Raw genomic sequence first — 17,245 nt, 5'->3', positions numbered from 1 at the left:
TAGAACATGAGAACAAACTAGCACAAGATATAAAGACAGACAGCAAAAGTTTCTATAAATGCATAAAACAAAAAAAAGAGTGGCACCTCACAAACGGGGTGAATTTGTGGGGTGAATTTGTTCTTGCAGAATTACATTTTATTTTGCCTCAAAATCTGCAGAAATCCATATAAAAATCTGTAAATCCCACTTTAGAAATAGGATCAATCTGAAATAACATTGGGACCCAGATAGACTTTAACTTCACAACTTCAAGGCAATATCTGAGCTGAGATTGCACCGATTGTTAAAAGCTATCTTGAGAATGTAACTTTAAAAAAGTTCTGGGACTTACATATGGAGGAACCGAAACTAACACGATCATTCTAAAAGGTGAAGAACTTAAGTTAATTTGTTTAATATTACATTCCATGATACTGCAATCCTGTTGCTACAAATGTCTGGGTTTTATGATTCTGCTCCACCACCACCTGAAGAAGCAACGCTTTGAAAGCTAGTGCCTCCAAATAAACGTGTTGAACTACAACCTGGTGTTGTGTGATTTTTAACTTTGTACACCCCACTCATGACCTCCAAATCATGACTGCCCAGTGATGTAGTTGATGCTACTTCAGTAAATGTTTTTAAAGTGAAGACAGATTTTTTTTGAACAATGAAGGAATTGAGGGTTATGGTGAGAGGGTGGGTAAGAGGAGCTGAGGTCACGAAAAGATCAGCCATGGTCTTATTGAATGTCGGAGCAGACTTGAAGGGCCATATGTCCTACTCCAGCTCCCAGATCTTATGTTTTGTTCTTATGTTTCAACTGATGACTTTGTGACCTCGTTATTACACAGTCAGGAAAAACCCTAGGATATGTGTCCTGCAAAAGTTCAGTTGCATCAGGTTCCACTGGCTTTTCAGCCAAAGTGGACAGCACTCCTGCCGGTGAACCAGCCATATCGTTAGCAAGGACAAATTCTACTCCTGAAGCTGAGAGTTTGTCCAGTACTCCTACCACAACTTCTCCACTCTTCACTGGACACTCTAACCTCACTTTACATAACTGAGCACTTCTCATCTCACCATGAATTCTCATTACTCGTACTTATCTGGCAATAGTCCTTCAGAAGTAAATAAATTCTCATCTTTCAACATCAAAGATTGATAGGATCCTGTTTCTCTTAATATTGTAACCTCTTTGCCTGCTGCTCCTGACCTATGTAAATAACTTTACCTTTGCAGGTATATGATTTGAGAAGGTCTGGCATTTCCTCCCTAACTAACCTCCGGCAGCTTGTACATTCTGGTGCAGATTTCTAGCCTTCACTCTGCTTTCCATGGCCACTCCAACAAAATTCACTGGCTTATCTTATTTTACTACATCTGGCTTCCCAGTGCTTTTCCTAACCCACCAACACTGTGATTTCATGTGGCTGACTTTATTGCAGTGAAAACACCAGGGTTTTTCTACTTCTCTCACCCCTTCAAGGGTTTCCTTTTCACTCTGTGGTAAGTTATTCTTATGATCTTCACCAAGACCTACCTTTCCTTTTCCATGTGAGGATTTCTCTTTTCCCCAGTCCTCACAGATTGAAATTGATTTTAAAAGCCAAACTTTGATTTATGGACCAACTCAATCATCAGCTGCTAACCTTGCTGTTTTAACTCTCTGCTTTTCCACATGAGTTCTCACTACCTCAGGAAGTTAATTTTTGAACTCCTCTAAAATAATCGTCTCTCTAAGAGCGTTGTAGGTTTCCCCTATTTTTAATGTCACTACCTATTTATCAAAATTACTTTATTTGATCCTTTCAAACTCAATGTAGATTTGACCAGGATCCCTTCTTAGATTCCTGAAACATTGTCTATAGGCTTCTGGTACAAGCTCATATGCACTTTCAATGGCTTTCTTCACCTCCTCGTATGCCCCATATACCTGCTCTGATAGGGATGTGAATACCTCACTCGCTCGACCTACAAGTTTTGTTTGGATCAACAAACCCACATGGTCACTGGCCACTGCATTTGTTTAGCCACCTTTTCAAATGAGATGAAAAAGGCTTCCACATCTTCCTCATCAAACTTAGGCAATGTTTGAAGCTATTTAAACAGTTTCTCATTTCAGCCATGGCGACCTTCAGCTACCATGGGTTTGCTCATCCTCACTCTCTTCTTCACTAAACTTACTTTCAGTCTTCACCTCCATCCTTTCCTGTCCAAGTGTCAATTTTTGAAGTTCAAACTCCTCTTTCTTCCTTTCCTCCCTCTCTCTCTCTCTCTTGCTTTTTGTTCTCCAAGAGTGAGTGTTTCCTTTGCTTGTTTCTCTGTTTTTAATCGTAATTCAAACTGTTTCATTTCTGTTGCCCTTTCCTTGTCTTTTGCCTCTAACTCAAGCTGCTTCATTTTCAATTGAATTTTAGCCATCTATAAAGATTCTGATGGCATTTTTGCAAGGTTTGAATGTGAGCAGCAGCTAAGACAAGACAGTTTGTTTTAAAATTACTTACCAGTAGCGGGCAGCGGTGTTTTTTTTCTCTTCACAGAAAGAGCGGGAGCAGCAGGGGGAAGTGACGAAGACCAGAGGGGCAGCCGGGTAGGTTTTTTTTCCCTTTAAAAGTGCGCAGGAGACGAACCCGAGGCACTACAGAGGTAGTGTCTCCCACCCGCCCTCCTCCTCTAACCTAAATAATAAGACCCGTTGTGGTAAGTAGGTAAGCGCTGCATTTTGCTTGTTGTATTCTTTAGACCCAGTTTTTTTTTAAAAAAGGATACTTTCAGAGGGATGGCAGTGAAGGCAGTGCAATGTTCCTCTTGCAACATGTTTGAGGTGAGGGATGCCATGGTCGTCCCTGCTGATTACACTTGCAGGAAGTGCACCCATCTCCAGCTCCTCCAAGACTGTGTTAGGGAACTGGAGCTGGAGTTGGATGAACTTAGGATCATTCGGGAGGCAGAGGGGGTCATAGATCGGAGCTTTAGGGAAGTAGTAACTCCAAAGATGGCAGATAGATGGGTGACAGTGGGGGGACTGGGAGGAAGCAGCCAGTGCAGGGACCCCCTGTGGCCGTTCCCCTCAAGAACAAGTATACCGTTTTGGATACTGTGGGGGGGACGACTTACCAGGGGTAAGTAACGGGGCTCAGGCCTCTGGCACGGAGCCTGTCCCCTTTACTCAGAAGGGAAGGGTGGAGCAGAGCAGAGCAATAGTAATTGTGGACTCGATAGTTCGGGGCACAGATAGGCGGTTTTGTGGGAACGAGAGACTCACGTTTGGTATGTTGCCTCCCAGGTGCAAGGGTACGTGATGTCTCTGATCGTATTTTCCAGGTCCTTAAGGGGGAGGGGGAGCAGCCCGAAGTCGTGGTCCACATTGGCACCAATGACATAGGTAGGAGGAGCACTGAGGATGTTAGGCAGGCTTTCAGGGAGCTAGGTTGGAAGCTCAAAGTTAGAACGAACAGAGTTGTTGTCTCTGGTTTGTTACCCGTGCCACGTGATAGAGAGTCGAGGAATAGGGAGAGAGAACAGTTAAATGCGTGGCTACAGGGATGGTGCAGGAGGGAGGGATTCCGGTATTTGGATAACTGGGGTTCTTTCTGGGGAAGGTGGGACCTCTATAAACAGGATGGTCTGCACCTGAACCTGAGGGGCACCAGTATCCTTGGGGGGAGGTTTGCTAGTGCTCTTGGGGGGGGGGGTTTAAACTAACTCTGCAGGGGCATGGGAACCCAGACTGTAGCTTTAGGGTGCAGGACCTGGAGTGTAGGGAGGTTAGGAACATGGCATCAATTTCAAAGGAGGATGCTTGTAAACAGGAAAGTGGCTTGAAGTGTGTATACTTCAATGAAAGAAGTCTACGAAATAAGGTAGGTGAACTTGCAGCGTGGGTTGGTACCTGGGACTTCGATGTTATGGCTATTACGGAGACATGGGTAGAACAGGGACAGGATTGGCTGTTGCAGGTCACAGGGTTTAAATGTTTTAGGAGGGTCAGAGGTGGGGGTAAAAGAGGGGGAGGTGTGGCATTGCTTGTCAAAGATAGTATTACAGCTGTGGAAAGGACGATGGATGAAGACTCGCCATCTGAGGTAGTTTGGGCTGAGGTTAGGAATAGGAAAGGTGAGTTCACCCTGTTTGGAGTTTTTTACAGGCCTCCTAATAGTCCTAGAAACGTAGAAGAAAGGATTGCGAGGATGATTCAAGAGATGAGTGAAAGTAATAAGGTGGTTGTTATGGGGGACTTTAACTTTCCAGATATTGATTGGGAAAGCTATAGCTCAAGTTCGTTAGATGGGTCAGTGTTTGTCCAATGTGTGCAGGAGGGTTTCCTGACACAATATGTAGACAGGCCAACAAGAGGTGAGGCCATACTGGATTTGGTTCTGGGTAATGAACCAGGCCAGGTGTTAGAATTAGAGGTAGGTGAGCACTTTGGGGACAGTGACCACAATTCAGTGACTTTTACTCTAGTGATGGAGAGGGATAAGTGTGCACTACAGGGCAAGAGTTATAGCTGGGGGCAGGGAAATTATGATGTGGTGAGGCATGACTTAGGATGTGTGGCTTGGAAAAGTAAGCTTCAAGGCAAGGGCGTAATTGATATGTGGAGCTTGTTCAAGGAGCAAATATTGAGTGTCCTTGATAAGTATGTACCCGTCAGGCAGGGAGGAAAGGGTCGTGTGAGGGAGCCGTGGTTTAATAAGGAATTGGAATCCCTTGTTAAATGGAAGAGGGCGGCCTATGTAAAGATGAGGCGTGAAGGTTCAATTGGGGCGATTGAGAGCTATAAGGTAGCCAGGAAGGACCTGAAGAGAGAGCTAAGAGCAGCAAGGAGGGGACATGAAAGGTCCTTAGTTGGTAGGATTAGGGAAAACCCTAAGGCTTTCTATAGGTATGTCAGGAATAAAAGAATGACTAGGGTAGGAACACCGGGACATTAACCGCCTCAACCTGTCGACCCCCCTCCCCCACTCCAACCTCTCACCCTCACAACGTGCAGCCCTCCAATTCCTCTGCTCCAATCCTGACCTCACCATCAAGCCAGCGGACAAAGGGGGCGCAGTGGTAGTCTGGCGCACTGACCTCTACATCGCTGAAGCCAAACGCCAACTCGAGGACACCTCTTCCTACCGCCCCCTTGACCATGACCCCACCCCCCATCACCAAACCATCATCTCCCAGACCATACAGAACCTCATCACCTCAGGAGATCTCCCACCCACAGCTTCCAACCTCATAGTCCGGGAACCCCGCACTGCCCGGTTCTACCTCCTTCCCAAGATCCACAAGTCTGACCACCCTGGCCGACCCATTGTCTCAGCATGCTCCTGCCCCACTGAACTCATCTCTACCTACCTCGACACTGTCCTATCCCCCCTAGTCCAGGAACTCCCCACATACGTTCGAGACACCACCCACGCCCTCCACCTCCTCCAAGACTTCCGTTTCCCCGGCCCCCAACACCTCATCTTCACCATGGATATCCAATCCCTCTACACCTCCATCCGCCATGACCAGGGCCTCCAAGCCCTCCGTTTTTTCCTCTCCAGACGTTCCCAACAGTACCCCTCCACCGACACTCATTCGTTTGGCCGAACTGGTCCTCACCCTTAACAATTTCTCCTTTGAATCCTCCCACTTCCTCCAGACCAAAGGGGTAGCCATGGGCACACGTATGGGCCCCAGCTATGCCTGTCTCTTCGTTGGCTACGTGGAGCAGTTGATCTTCCGTAATTACACCGGCAACACTCCCCACCTCTTCCTCCGCTACATTGATGACTGCATTGGCGCCACCTCGTGCTCCCGCGAGGTGGTTGAGCAATTCATCAACTTCACCAACACATTCCACCCTGACCTTAAATTTACCTGGACCATCTCTGACACCTCCCTCCCCTTCCTGGACCTCTCCATCTCCATCAGTGACGACCGACTTGACACTGACATCTTCTACAAACCCACCGACTCCCACAGCTACCTGGATTACACCTCTTCCCACCCTACCTCTTGCAAAAATGCCACCCCGTATTCCCAATTCCTCCGCCTCCGCCGTATCTGCTCCCAGGAGGAGCGGTTCCACCATAGAACACACCAGATGGCCTCCTTCTTTAGAGACCGCAATTTCTCTTCCCACGTGGTTAAAGATGCCCTCCAACGCATCGCATCCACATCCCGCACCTCCGCCCTCAGACCCAACCCCTCCAACCTCAACAAGGACAGAATGCCCCTGGTGCTCACCTTCCACCCTACCAACCTTCGCATAAACCAAATCATCCGCCGACATTTCCGCCACCTCCAAACAGACCCCACCACCAGGGATATATTTCCCTCCCCACCCCTCTCCGCCTTCCGCAAAGACCGTTCCCTCCGTGACTACCTGGTCAGGTCCACGCCCCCCTACGACCCACCCTCCCATCCTGGCACTTTCCCCTGCCACCGCAGGAACTGTAAAACCTGCGCCCACACCTCCTCCCTCACCTCTATCCAAGGCCCCAAAGGAGCTTTCCACATCCATCAAAGTTTTACCTGCACATCCACTAATATCATCTATTGTATCCGTTGCTCCCGATGCGGTCTCCTCTACATTGGGGAGACTGGGCGCTTCCTAGCAGAGCGCTTTAGGAAACATCTCCGAGACACCCGCACCAATCAACCAAATCGCCCAGTGGCTCAACATTTCAACTCCCCCTCCCACTCTGCTGAGGATATGGAAGTGCTGGGCCTCCTCCACCGCCGCTCCCTCACCACCAGACGCCTGGAGGAAGAACGCCTCATCTTCCGCCTCGGAACACTTCAACCCCAGGGCATCAATGTGGATTTCAACAGTTTCCTCATTTCCCCTTCCCCCACCTCATCCTAGCTTCTAACCTCCAGAAACTCGATCCCCTGACCTGTCCGGACTTGTCCGACCTGCCCAGCTCCTTTTCCACCTATCCACTCCACCCTCTCCTCCCTGACCTATCACCTTCATCTCCTCCCCCACTGACCTATTGTATTCTATGCTACTTTCTCCCCACCCCCACCCTCCTCTAGCTTATCTCTCCACGCTTCAGGCTCTCTGCCTTTATTCCTGATGAAGGGCTTTTGCCCGAAACGTCGATTTTGCCTGTCCTCGGATGCTGCCTGAATTGCTGTGCTCTTCCAGCACCACTGATCCAGAATAGGGTAGGAATAGGTCCAGTCAAGGATAGTAGTGGGAAGTTGCGTGTGGAGGCTGAAGAGATTGGGGAGACACTGAATGAATACTTTTCGTCAGTATTCAATCAGGAACAGGACATTGTTGTCAATGTGAATACTGAGTCACAAATAAGTAGAATGGATGGCTTTGAGGTATGTAGAGAAGAGGTGTTGGAAATTCTGGAAAGGGTGAAAATAGATAAGTCCCCTGGGCCTGATGGCATTTATCCTAGGATTCTCTGAGAAGCAAGGGAGGAGATTGCAGAGCCATTGGCCTTGATTTTTATGTCCTCGTTGTCTACAGGAGTAGTGCCAGAAGATTGGAGGCTAGCAAATGTGGTTCCCTTGTTCAAGAAGGGGAGTAGGGATAACCCTAGTAACTATAGGCCGGTGAGTCTCACTTCTGTTGTGGGCAAAATCTTAGAGAATTGTAAGGGATAGGATTTATGAACATCTGGATAGGAATAATTTGATCAAGGATAGTCAGCTTGGTTTTGTGAAGGGCAGGTCGTGCCTTACAAACCTTATTGAATTCTTTGAGAAGGTGACTAAGGAGGTGGACGAGGAGAAAGCGGTAGATGTGGTGTATATGGATTTTAGTAAGGCGTTTGATAAGGTTCCCCATGGTAGACTACTGCAAAAAATACGGAGGTATGGCATTGAGGGTGAGTTGGAGGTTTGGATTAGGAGTTGGCTGGCCGGAAGAAGACAGAGGGTAGTAGTTGATGGCAAAGGTTCATCTTGGAGTGCCGTCAATAGCGGTGTTCCGCAAGGATCTGTTTTTGGACCATTGCTGTTTGTCATTTTTATAAATGACCTGGAAGAGGGGTTAGAAGGTTGGGTGAGCAAGTTTGCGGATGATACGAAAGTCGGAGGAGTTGTAGACAGTGAGGAAGGACGTGGCAGGTTACAGCAGGATATAGATAAGCTGCAGAACTGGGCAGAAAGGTGGCAAATGGAGTTCAATGTAGCTAAGTGTGAAGTGATTCACTTTGGTAAGAGTAACAAAAAGATGGGGTACTGGGCTAATGGTCGGATACTTGGTAGTGTGGATGAGCAGAGGGATCTTGGTGTCCATGTACACAGATCTTTGAAAGTTGCCACCCAGGTAAATAGTGCGGTGAAGAAGGCATATGGCGTACTGGCTTTTATTGGTAGAGGAATTGAGTTCCGGAGTACTGAGGTCATGTTGCAGTTGTATAAGACTCTGGTGCGGCCGCATCTGGAGTATTGTGTGCAGTTCTGGTCGCCATACTATAGGAAGGATGTGGAGGCACTGGAACGGGTGCAGAGGAGGTTTACCAGGATGTTGCCTGGTATGGTAGAAAGATCGTATGAGGAAAGGCTGAGGCACTTGGGGTTGTTTTCATTGGAGAAAAGAAGGTTTAGGGGTGACTTGTTAGAGGTGTACAAGATGATTAGGGGTTGAGATAGGGTCGACAGTGAGAATCTTTTTCCACGTATGGAGTCAGCTATTACAAGGGGGCATAGCTTTAAATTAAGGGGTGGTAGGTATAGGACAGATGTTAGGGGTAGGTTCTTTACTCAGCGAGTCGTGAGTTCGTGGAATGCCCTGCCAGTAGCAGTGGTGGACTCTCACTCATTATGGGCATTTAAGCGGGCATTGGATAGGCATATGGAGGATAGTGGGCTAGTGTAGGTTAGGTGGGCTTGGATCGGCGCAACATTGAGGGCCGAAGGGCCTGTACTGCGCTGTATTCTTCTATGTTCTATGTTTGTGAAGGTTTGTAGCTCAGGTTGAGGTTTAGGGTGTAGGTTTGCTCGCTGAGCTGTAGGTTTGATATCCAGATGTTTCATTACCTGGCTAGGTAATATCATCAGTGGCAACTTCCAAGTGAAGCGAAGCTGTTGTCTCCTGCTTTCTATTTGCATGTTTGTCCTGGATGGGGTTCCTGAGGTTTGTGGTGATGTCATTTCCTGTTCGTTTTCTGAGGAGTTGATAGATGGTATCTAGATCTATGTGTTTGTTTATGGCGTTGTGTTTGGAGTGCCAGGCCTCTAGGAATTCTCTGGCATGTCTTTGCTTAGCCTGTCCCAGGATAGATGTGTTGTCCCTACCAACCATCAAACCAAAAATCTGGGTCCGCTACGTAGACGACACCTTTGTCATCACAAGATGAAACAAGATAGAAGAGACATTTAACATCATCAACAACACCCTCACAGGCATAAAGTTCACCAAGGAGGAAGAAACCGACAACAAACTCGCATTCCTGGACGTCACAGTCGAAAGAACGGACAACGGAGAACTACAAACCTGCGTATACAGAAAACCGACAAACACTGACCAAATACTTAACTACACCAGCAACCATCCCAACACACACAAACAAAGCTGTATCAGAACACTATTCAAATGAGCCACCTCACACTGCAGCACAGACGAACTTTGGAAAACAGAGGAGAACCACCTTTCCAACGAATTCAAGAAGAACGGATACTCAAAAAATACAGTCCACAGATTCCTCAAGAACAAACCATGACAAGCAGACCAAACATACAAACAAACTAACCATACATCAAAGAAGTTTCAGAAATGACAGCCAGACTACTAAGATCCCTCGGAATCCTAGTAGCACTCAAACCCACCAACACTCTCAAACAAAAACTAACAAACTTAAAAGACCCAGTACAAACCATGGACAAAACCAACGTCATCTACAAAATTCCATGCAAGGACTTCCACAAACACTACGTAGGACAAACAGGAAGAAAGTTAGCCACCAGGATACACGAACACCAGTTAGCCACAAAAAGACACGACCCCCTCTCCCTCATAGCACACGGAGGAAAAAAACCACTATTTCGACTGGGACAACACATCTATCCTGGGACAGGCTAAGCAAAGACATGCCAGAGAATTCCTAGAAGCCTGGCTCTCCAACCACAATGCCATAAACAAACACATAGATCTAGATACTATCTATCAACCCCTCAGAAAACAAACAGGAAATGACATCACCACAAACTCCAGGAACCCCATCCAGGACAAACATAAATAGAAAGCAGGAGACAACAGCTTTACTTCACTTGGAGGTCGCCACTGATGATGTTACCTAGCCAGGTAATGAAACGTCTGGATATCAAACCTACAGCTCAGCGAGCAAACCTAATTCTGATGGCATTTCCAGCAAATTTAAATGCTGAGCGATTGCTGTAATTATCTCTCCTCTCACGAAATGAGGGAGCTCCAACCACAGCTTGTCTGCTAATTCCAGCTGCTTGGCCTTAATCACCTTTTGCAAAACCCTGAAGGTCACATCTTCCACCCCCAGAAAACTTTTGGTGAGTGAAAGAGCCATTGCTATCCCAAGCACTGTTTAACAGGTCAGGCAGCATCCGAGAAGCAGGAGAATTGACATTTTGGGCATAAGCCCTTCATCAGGAATGAGGCTGGTGGGCTGGGAGCTGAGAGATAAATGGGAGGGGGTGGGACTAGGGCAAGGTAGCTGAGAGTGCGATAGGGAGATGAAAGTGAGCGGAAATGTGATAGGTCGGAGAAGAGGATGGAATGGATCGGTGGGTAGGAAGATGGACAGGAAGAGCAGTTCAGGCAGCATCCAAGGAGCAGCGAAATCGACATTTTGGGCAAAAGCCGTTCCCTCCGTGACTACCTGGTCAGGTCCATGCCCCCCTACAACCCACCCTCCCATCCTGGCACCTTCCCCTGCCACCGCAGGAACTGTAAAACCTGCGCCCACACCTCCTCCCTCACCTCTATCCAAGGCCCTAAAGGAACCTTCCACATCCATCAAAGTTTTACCTGCACATCCACTAATATCATTTATTGTATCCGTTGCTCCCGATGCGGTCTCCTCTACATTGGGGAGACTGGACGCCTCTACATTGGGGAGACTGGACGCCTCTACATTGGGGAGACTGGACGCCTCCTAGCAGAGCCCTTTAGGGAACATCTCCGGGACAGGCGCACCAATCAACCACACCGCCCTGTGGCCCAACATTTCAACTCCCCCTCCTACTCTGCCGAGGACATGGAGGTCCTGGGCCTTCTTCACTGCTGCTCCCTCACCACCAGACGCCTGGAGGAAGAACGCCTCATCTTCTGCCTCGGAACACTTCAACCCCAGGGCATCAATGTGGACTTCAACAGTTACCTCATTTCCCCTTCCCCCACCTCACCCTAGTTCCAAAGTTCCAGCTCAGCACTGTCCCCATGACTTGTCTGGACTTGTCCTACCTGCCTATCTCCTTTCCCACCTATCCACTCCTCCCTGTCCTATCACCTTCATCCCCTCCCCCACTCACCCATTGTACTCTATGCTACTTTCTCCCCACCCCACCCTCCTCTAGCTTATCTCTCCACGCTTCAGGCTCTCTGCCCTTTATTCCTGATGAAGGGCTTTTGCCCGAAACGTCGATTTCGCTGCTCCTTGGATGCTGCCTGAACTGCTGTGCTCTTCCAGCACCACTGATCCAGAATCTGGTTTCCAGCATCTGCAGTCATTGTTTATACCAGGAAGATGGACAGGTCAAGAGGGCAGTGCCGAGTTGGAGGCTTGGGATTGGGATAAGGTGGGGGCAAGGGAAATGAGGAAACTGGTGAAATTCACATTGATCCCATGTGGTTGCAGGGCCCCAAGGTGGAAGATGAGGCATTTTTCCTTCAGGCGTCGGGTGGTTAGGGATTGGCTATGGAGAAAGCTCAGGACCTGCATGTCCTTACTGAAGTGGGAGAGGGAGTTAAAGTGTACAGCCATGGGGCGGTGGGGTTGGTTGGTGCGGTTGTCCCAAAGATGGTCTCTGAAATGATCTGCAAGTTGGCACCCTGTCTCTCTGATGTAGAGGAGGCCACATCGGGTGCAACAGATACAGTTGACGATGTGTGTGGAAGTACGAGTAAATTTATGTTGGATGAGGAAAGATCCTTTGGAGCCTTGGGCAGAGGTTAGGGGGAGATGTGGGTGTAGGTTTTGAACTTCTTGCAGTGGCAGGGAAAAGTGCCAGGATTGGGGTGTGGGTTGGTGGGGGACCTGGACCTGATAAGGAAGTTGCAGAGGGATTGGTCTCCCTGAAACACATAGAGGTGGGGAGGGATATATATCACGAGTGGTGCTGTCTGTCTGTTTGTACATGATGCGGTGTATCCAGAGGTTGCTGGGTTGCATGGTGAGGACCGGAGGTTTCTGTCCTTGTTGCATTGGGAGGGGTGGGGTTCAAGGGCGGAGGTGCAGGAAGTGGAGGAGATGCGCTGGAGGGCATCATTGACCAGGTTGGAAATGAAATTGTGGTCTTTGAAGGAGGTCACCTGGGATGTTCTATGATGGAATTGGTCCTCCTAGGAGCAGATGCGGCAGAGGTGGAGGAATTGGGAATAAAGGATGGTGTTTTTACAGGAGGTAGGGTGGGAGGAGGTCTAGTCCAGGTAGCTGTGGGAGTCGGTAGGTTTGTAGTAGAAGTCTGTGGTTAGTCAATTGCCGAAGATGGAGATGGAAAGGTCCAGGAAGGGGAGGGAGGTGTCGGAGATGGTTCAGGTGAACTTGAGATTGAGGTGAAATGTGTTGGTGAATTTGATGAACTGTTCAATTTCCTCGTGGGAGCACAAGGTAGCCCCAATACACTCATCAGTGTAGCAGAGGAGATGGTGAGGTATGGTGCCGGTGTAGCTGCAGGACATGGACTGTTTCACATACCCGACGAAGAAGCAGGCAAAGCTGGGACCCATGCTGGGCCCATCTCCTCCACTTCTCGCACCTCCTCCCTTGAAGTCCACTCCTCCAATCACAACAAGGACAGAATCCCCCCCAGGTCATCACCTTTCACTCCACCAGCTCACACCCCACTCCTGGCATCTTCCCCTGCCAATGCAAGAAGTGCAAAACCTGCACCCACACCTCCCCCCTCACCCCATCCAAGGCCCTGAAGGATCCTTCCACACCTAACAGAAATTTACCTGTACTTCCACATGCATCATCTACTGTATCTGCTCCACCTTATGTGGTCTCCTCTACATTGGAGATAGAGGACACCAATGTGCAGATCATTTCAGAGAACATCTCTGGGACACACGCACCAACCAACCCTACCGCCCCGTGGCTGAACGCTTTAACTCCCCCTCCCACTCCACCAAGGACATGCAGGTCCTGGGCCTCTTCCATTTTCAAATCCTAACCACCTGATGCCTGGATGAAGAACGTCTCATCTTCTACCTTGGGACCCTCCAACCACACGGAATCAATGTGTATTTCACCAGTTCCTCTTCCCCCTCCCCCACCTTGTCCCAGTCCTAAGTCTCCAACTCAGCACTGCACTCTTGACCTGTCCATCTTCCTTCCCACCTATCCGCTCCACCCTCCTTTCCAACCTTTTACCTCCCCCCTCGCCCCACCAATCTTCACCTACCTATCACATTCTCAGCTACTTTACCCCACAGCCCACCCCCTCCCATTACTTTCTCAGACCCCTGGCCAACAAGCCTCATTCTTGATGAAGGGCTTATGCCCAAAATATCGATTCTCCTGCTCCTCGGATGCTGCCTGACCTGCTGTGCTTTTCCAGCACCACACTCTTGACTCTGATCTCCAGCATCTGCAGTCCTCACTTTCTACAAGCACTGTTTAAACCAACTGATATCAACACCCAGAACAAAAGACACCAACAACGACCACTTGCTGCTTCGAGTCCAGCAATCCTAATCCCAAATCAGAACTATAGAACAAATCCCTCAAAGAGCCCCCAATCTGTTATGGACAAGGCCAGACCTCCCCTCAAAACATTTCAAGAAAGTAGCCTAGACCCTAACTTTGCTAATTTTTTTAAGCAAGTGTGACACAGATTTTCCAGGAGAGATGCACCTGGCCCAACCACTTAGTTTTAAACAAGACAGAATTTATTTACAAGATTACTGAATGAAACAAATGAGAACAGAATACAGAAAAGCTTAACCAATCCGAAAACCCAACAGATTGTCCCAGCTTAATGATGCTGTTCCAAATACTTGCAACAATCCCTCTAAATACCCCTTAGCATAAAAACGTAAAATCAAACACAGGGTCTTACAGGAGAGAGAGAGATGGCAGCATGGAACATCTCTTCCATGTAGCTGTTTCTTGGACGAGCAGCCTTAAAACTGCCCACCTGCTTTCAGTGAATAGCCAGGCTGCCAAAACCATACTAAACCAGAGAAAGCTGAGCTGGGAGAACTGGCCACTCCCTTTTCATTGTACAAGTGCTTTTTTAAAATTTAAAAGCCTTTTGTCTGAGGCAGCATCTGTAAGCTATAATCAAATTGACCCTAAAACCCATCAAAAGCCAGATTTTTAGGAATCGTTTCTTTTACGACCTCTCTGGGGAAAAAAAAAGCCAAGGATAGCATAACCTTGTTAAAGGAGCAGCATCATCACAGTCCCAGAAATGAAAGCATCCCTGGTATCATCTCTGGAGCAACTGACGAATTTCCATAATTCCTCCTAGTTCTCACCTCCATTCTTTCCAGAGTGAAGACTGGGGTTCTGGTTCCTGAATGGCTTTTAGCAGCTATTAAATGCATCAACAATTACATAACACCAGTAAATTATGGAAAATTGAAATATCTTCCATTAAACACAATTCTAAAAATATGGGACAATTCATATTTTCTGTTCATAAACCTCCAAATCAAGTCCTAGTCTTAGGGACATTGAATATACCTACCCATCCGAAGTGAATGCGGGAATTCAGAACTTTTCCTTAAAGACAATAACACCAGCAATATCAAGAAAAGCAGCATTTTCCGTATTTCTTCATGGAGATTTTTACTTGTTCTGCCGACTCCAGCCACCTAGTACAGGAGAAGAAATTAAGCTTTAAAAAAACATTTTCCAATTTCCTCCTTTATCACCTTCTCTGAAAGATGAAGATTTGTCCTGGGATAAAAACAGAAAATGCTGTAGAAACTCAGCAGGTCTAAGAGTATCTGTGGAGAGAGAAACAGTTAATATTTTGAATGCAGTCTGACTGTTCTTCAGAACTGAAGGCTGGAAAATGTTGGGTTTTATAAAGTAGAGAAAGGGAAGAGAATGGTTGGAATAGATGAAAAGGGTGCTCCCAAACAAAAGGCAATGGGGACTGGCACATGGCTTCAGGAGAATTAGCAGCTACTAGGTTATCACAAGGTAAATGGCAATTTATCCATTTGACTCGCAAGGCATTGCAACCATAAACAATTTATTTATTAATCTCAACAGTCTGAGCAATAAATCAAAAACTCACCAGCAAATGTGAGCATTCTTTCACTAAGCCAAGAGGAAGTTTTATAAAGTCACATTCATTGACTTCTCTCTATCTTTGTCCCACTGTGATGTAAAGTGTGTGATTTATATAGATTTATCATTTATTTTAGAGTTTGGATGTCAAACCAGTTGTATGAAAGTTTTGGTCTCTGTGCATGAGAAAGTTTAATGATTAACTTGTCAGCATTTCTAGATCCGTTTTTTAAAAACAGATATGAAAAATCATTTCTGGGGTGCTAAAGGAATTTTTTTTTTTGCATGGGAAATGTTTCCAAGCAGTCATTGGTAAACAGTGAGGAGCATTAGCTAGCTTTCAGTTAGATAGATCAAGATTTTTGTTTTAATTTACAGGAAATGCTCATAGCTTGCAAACCTTTTCTTTTCAGCTCACAGATATCCTGGTTGAAGTTGGATGAGACAGATTCTTCTAGAGAAAGGAGTTAGTTCAAAACTGTTAAGAAACAGGATACCTCAGTTTAAGGGTTTTAGTTTGAAAGTTTCAGAACAGAAGTGTTTGATTAGAACCTTGAAGGGGTTATTCAAAGCTGAGAAAGTTTAAGTTCATTGTGTGAATACGCAAAAGACTATCAAATTCTCAACTGAAAACAAGAAGTCAAACCAATAGATGCGATGGAGAAGGGAATTCTGTCTGGTATTTGTGTATGGTAATATTATGAAGTTGCAGGTGTGTACTGTACCTTTAAGAGAGAGTGAAAGCTGGCTTAATGAGCACAGTGTGCTGAACAATTTAAGAATGTAACATTTGGCTATAAAACAAATAGCTGGAGCTGAGTCGCTATGTTATACAACAAATTCGAATTTGGCCAATCAATTTAAATTATGTCCCAAAATACCAAAATCCAATTGAATTTGAATGTGACTGTTTTGTCAACAGCAAACCAATGAGATGATCTGATGTTTTGGGGTATAAAAATCGGGCATTTTGAACAGTTAGCCAAGTTGGCAAAGAGCACCATACTGTCTGCAGACCCTCTCTCTGAAAGTTAAATTGCCAGCAGAGACGGTCTCTGAAAGGTACCTCTTCATACGGAATCTGTGAAGCAGAAAACCGAAGAAAAGAAGACAGGAAGAAACCAAGAGAAAAGTAACAGCTGGCTAATTTTGAGATTTGGTTTTTCTGTAAAACTTAATTGGGGGGTTTTATTGGATCAGTATATTGTTGGAAACTGGGAGGTAGATAAATCATTAAGACAATGGAGATTTATAGTGCAGCCAGTTGTTGTTTAATGTTTTTTTCTTGGAGTTAAAGAATAAATTGCTAATTTTTTCTTTAAATAGTGGAATTTGGTTGTTCGTTCTCACTCATACGTTAACAGAATATGAGGCGAGGTGAACTTGCCTGTTTTAAATTAGCAGAAGGATTTACCTTATGTTGTAACAAATGTGTGTTGTTGGGATAGATGAAATATTGGGTTTTAATTGTGGGTTTTATATCCAAATAGTTTTAATTATTCTATTTTATCTTTTCTTTTGTATATTAAACTTGTGTTTTATGTAAAGACCAGATATTTAGCATCATGCACTTATGTTTTAGTGAAAGAACACCTTGTTAGATTGAAAAACCTATCTGTCAAGCTAGAGTTCAGCCTGGGATCTGACTCGTCCAGTAATGACATCATAGAACATAGAACATAGAAAAATACAGCACAGTACAGGCCCTTTAGCCCTCGATGTTGCGCCGATCCAAGCCCACCTAACCTACACTAGCCCACTATCCTTCATATGCCTATCCAATGCCCGTTTAAATGCCCATAAAGAGGGAGAGTCCACCACTGCTACTGGCAGGGCATTCCATGAACTCACGACTCGCTGAGTAAAGA

The 17,245-nt window shown here is 46.4% G+C and overlaps 1 protein-coding gene across 2 annotated transcripts in view; it reads right to left on the bottom strand.

The window, feature by feature from the left end:
- The window catches only part of LOC122540572 (glutamate receptor ionotropic, kainate 4), a 192,569-nt gene that overhangs the window by 157,259 nt on the left and 18,065 nt on the right, over nt 1-17,245 (bottom strand). For both annotated transcript variants that reach the window (XM_043676446.2, XM_087976264.1), the window contains exon 2: nt 14,827-14,953. In XM_043676446.2, coding sequence (XP_043532381.1) covers nt 14,827-14,902 — 76 coding nt within the window. In that variant the 5' untranslated portion in view covers nt 14,903-14,953. The remainder of the gene's footprint in view (nt 1-14,826; nt 14,954-17,245) is intronic.

The sequence above is a fragment of the Chiloscyllium plagiosum genome, unplaced genomic scaffold (genome assembly GCF_037043375.1).
Source record: "Chiloscyllium plagiosum isolate Xiang-an unplaced genomic scaffold, Cpla_swu_hap1 HiC_scaffold_29, whole genome shotgun sequence".
Taxonomy (NCBI): domain Eukaryota; kingdom Metazoa; phylum Chordata; class Chondrichthyes; order Orectolobiformes; family Hemiscylliidae; genus Chiloscyllium; species Chiloscyllium plagiosum.
This window is presented reverse-complemented; position numbering and strand designations above follow the sequence as displayed.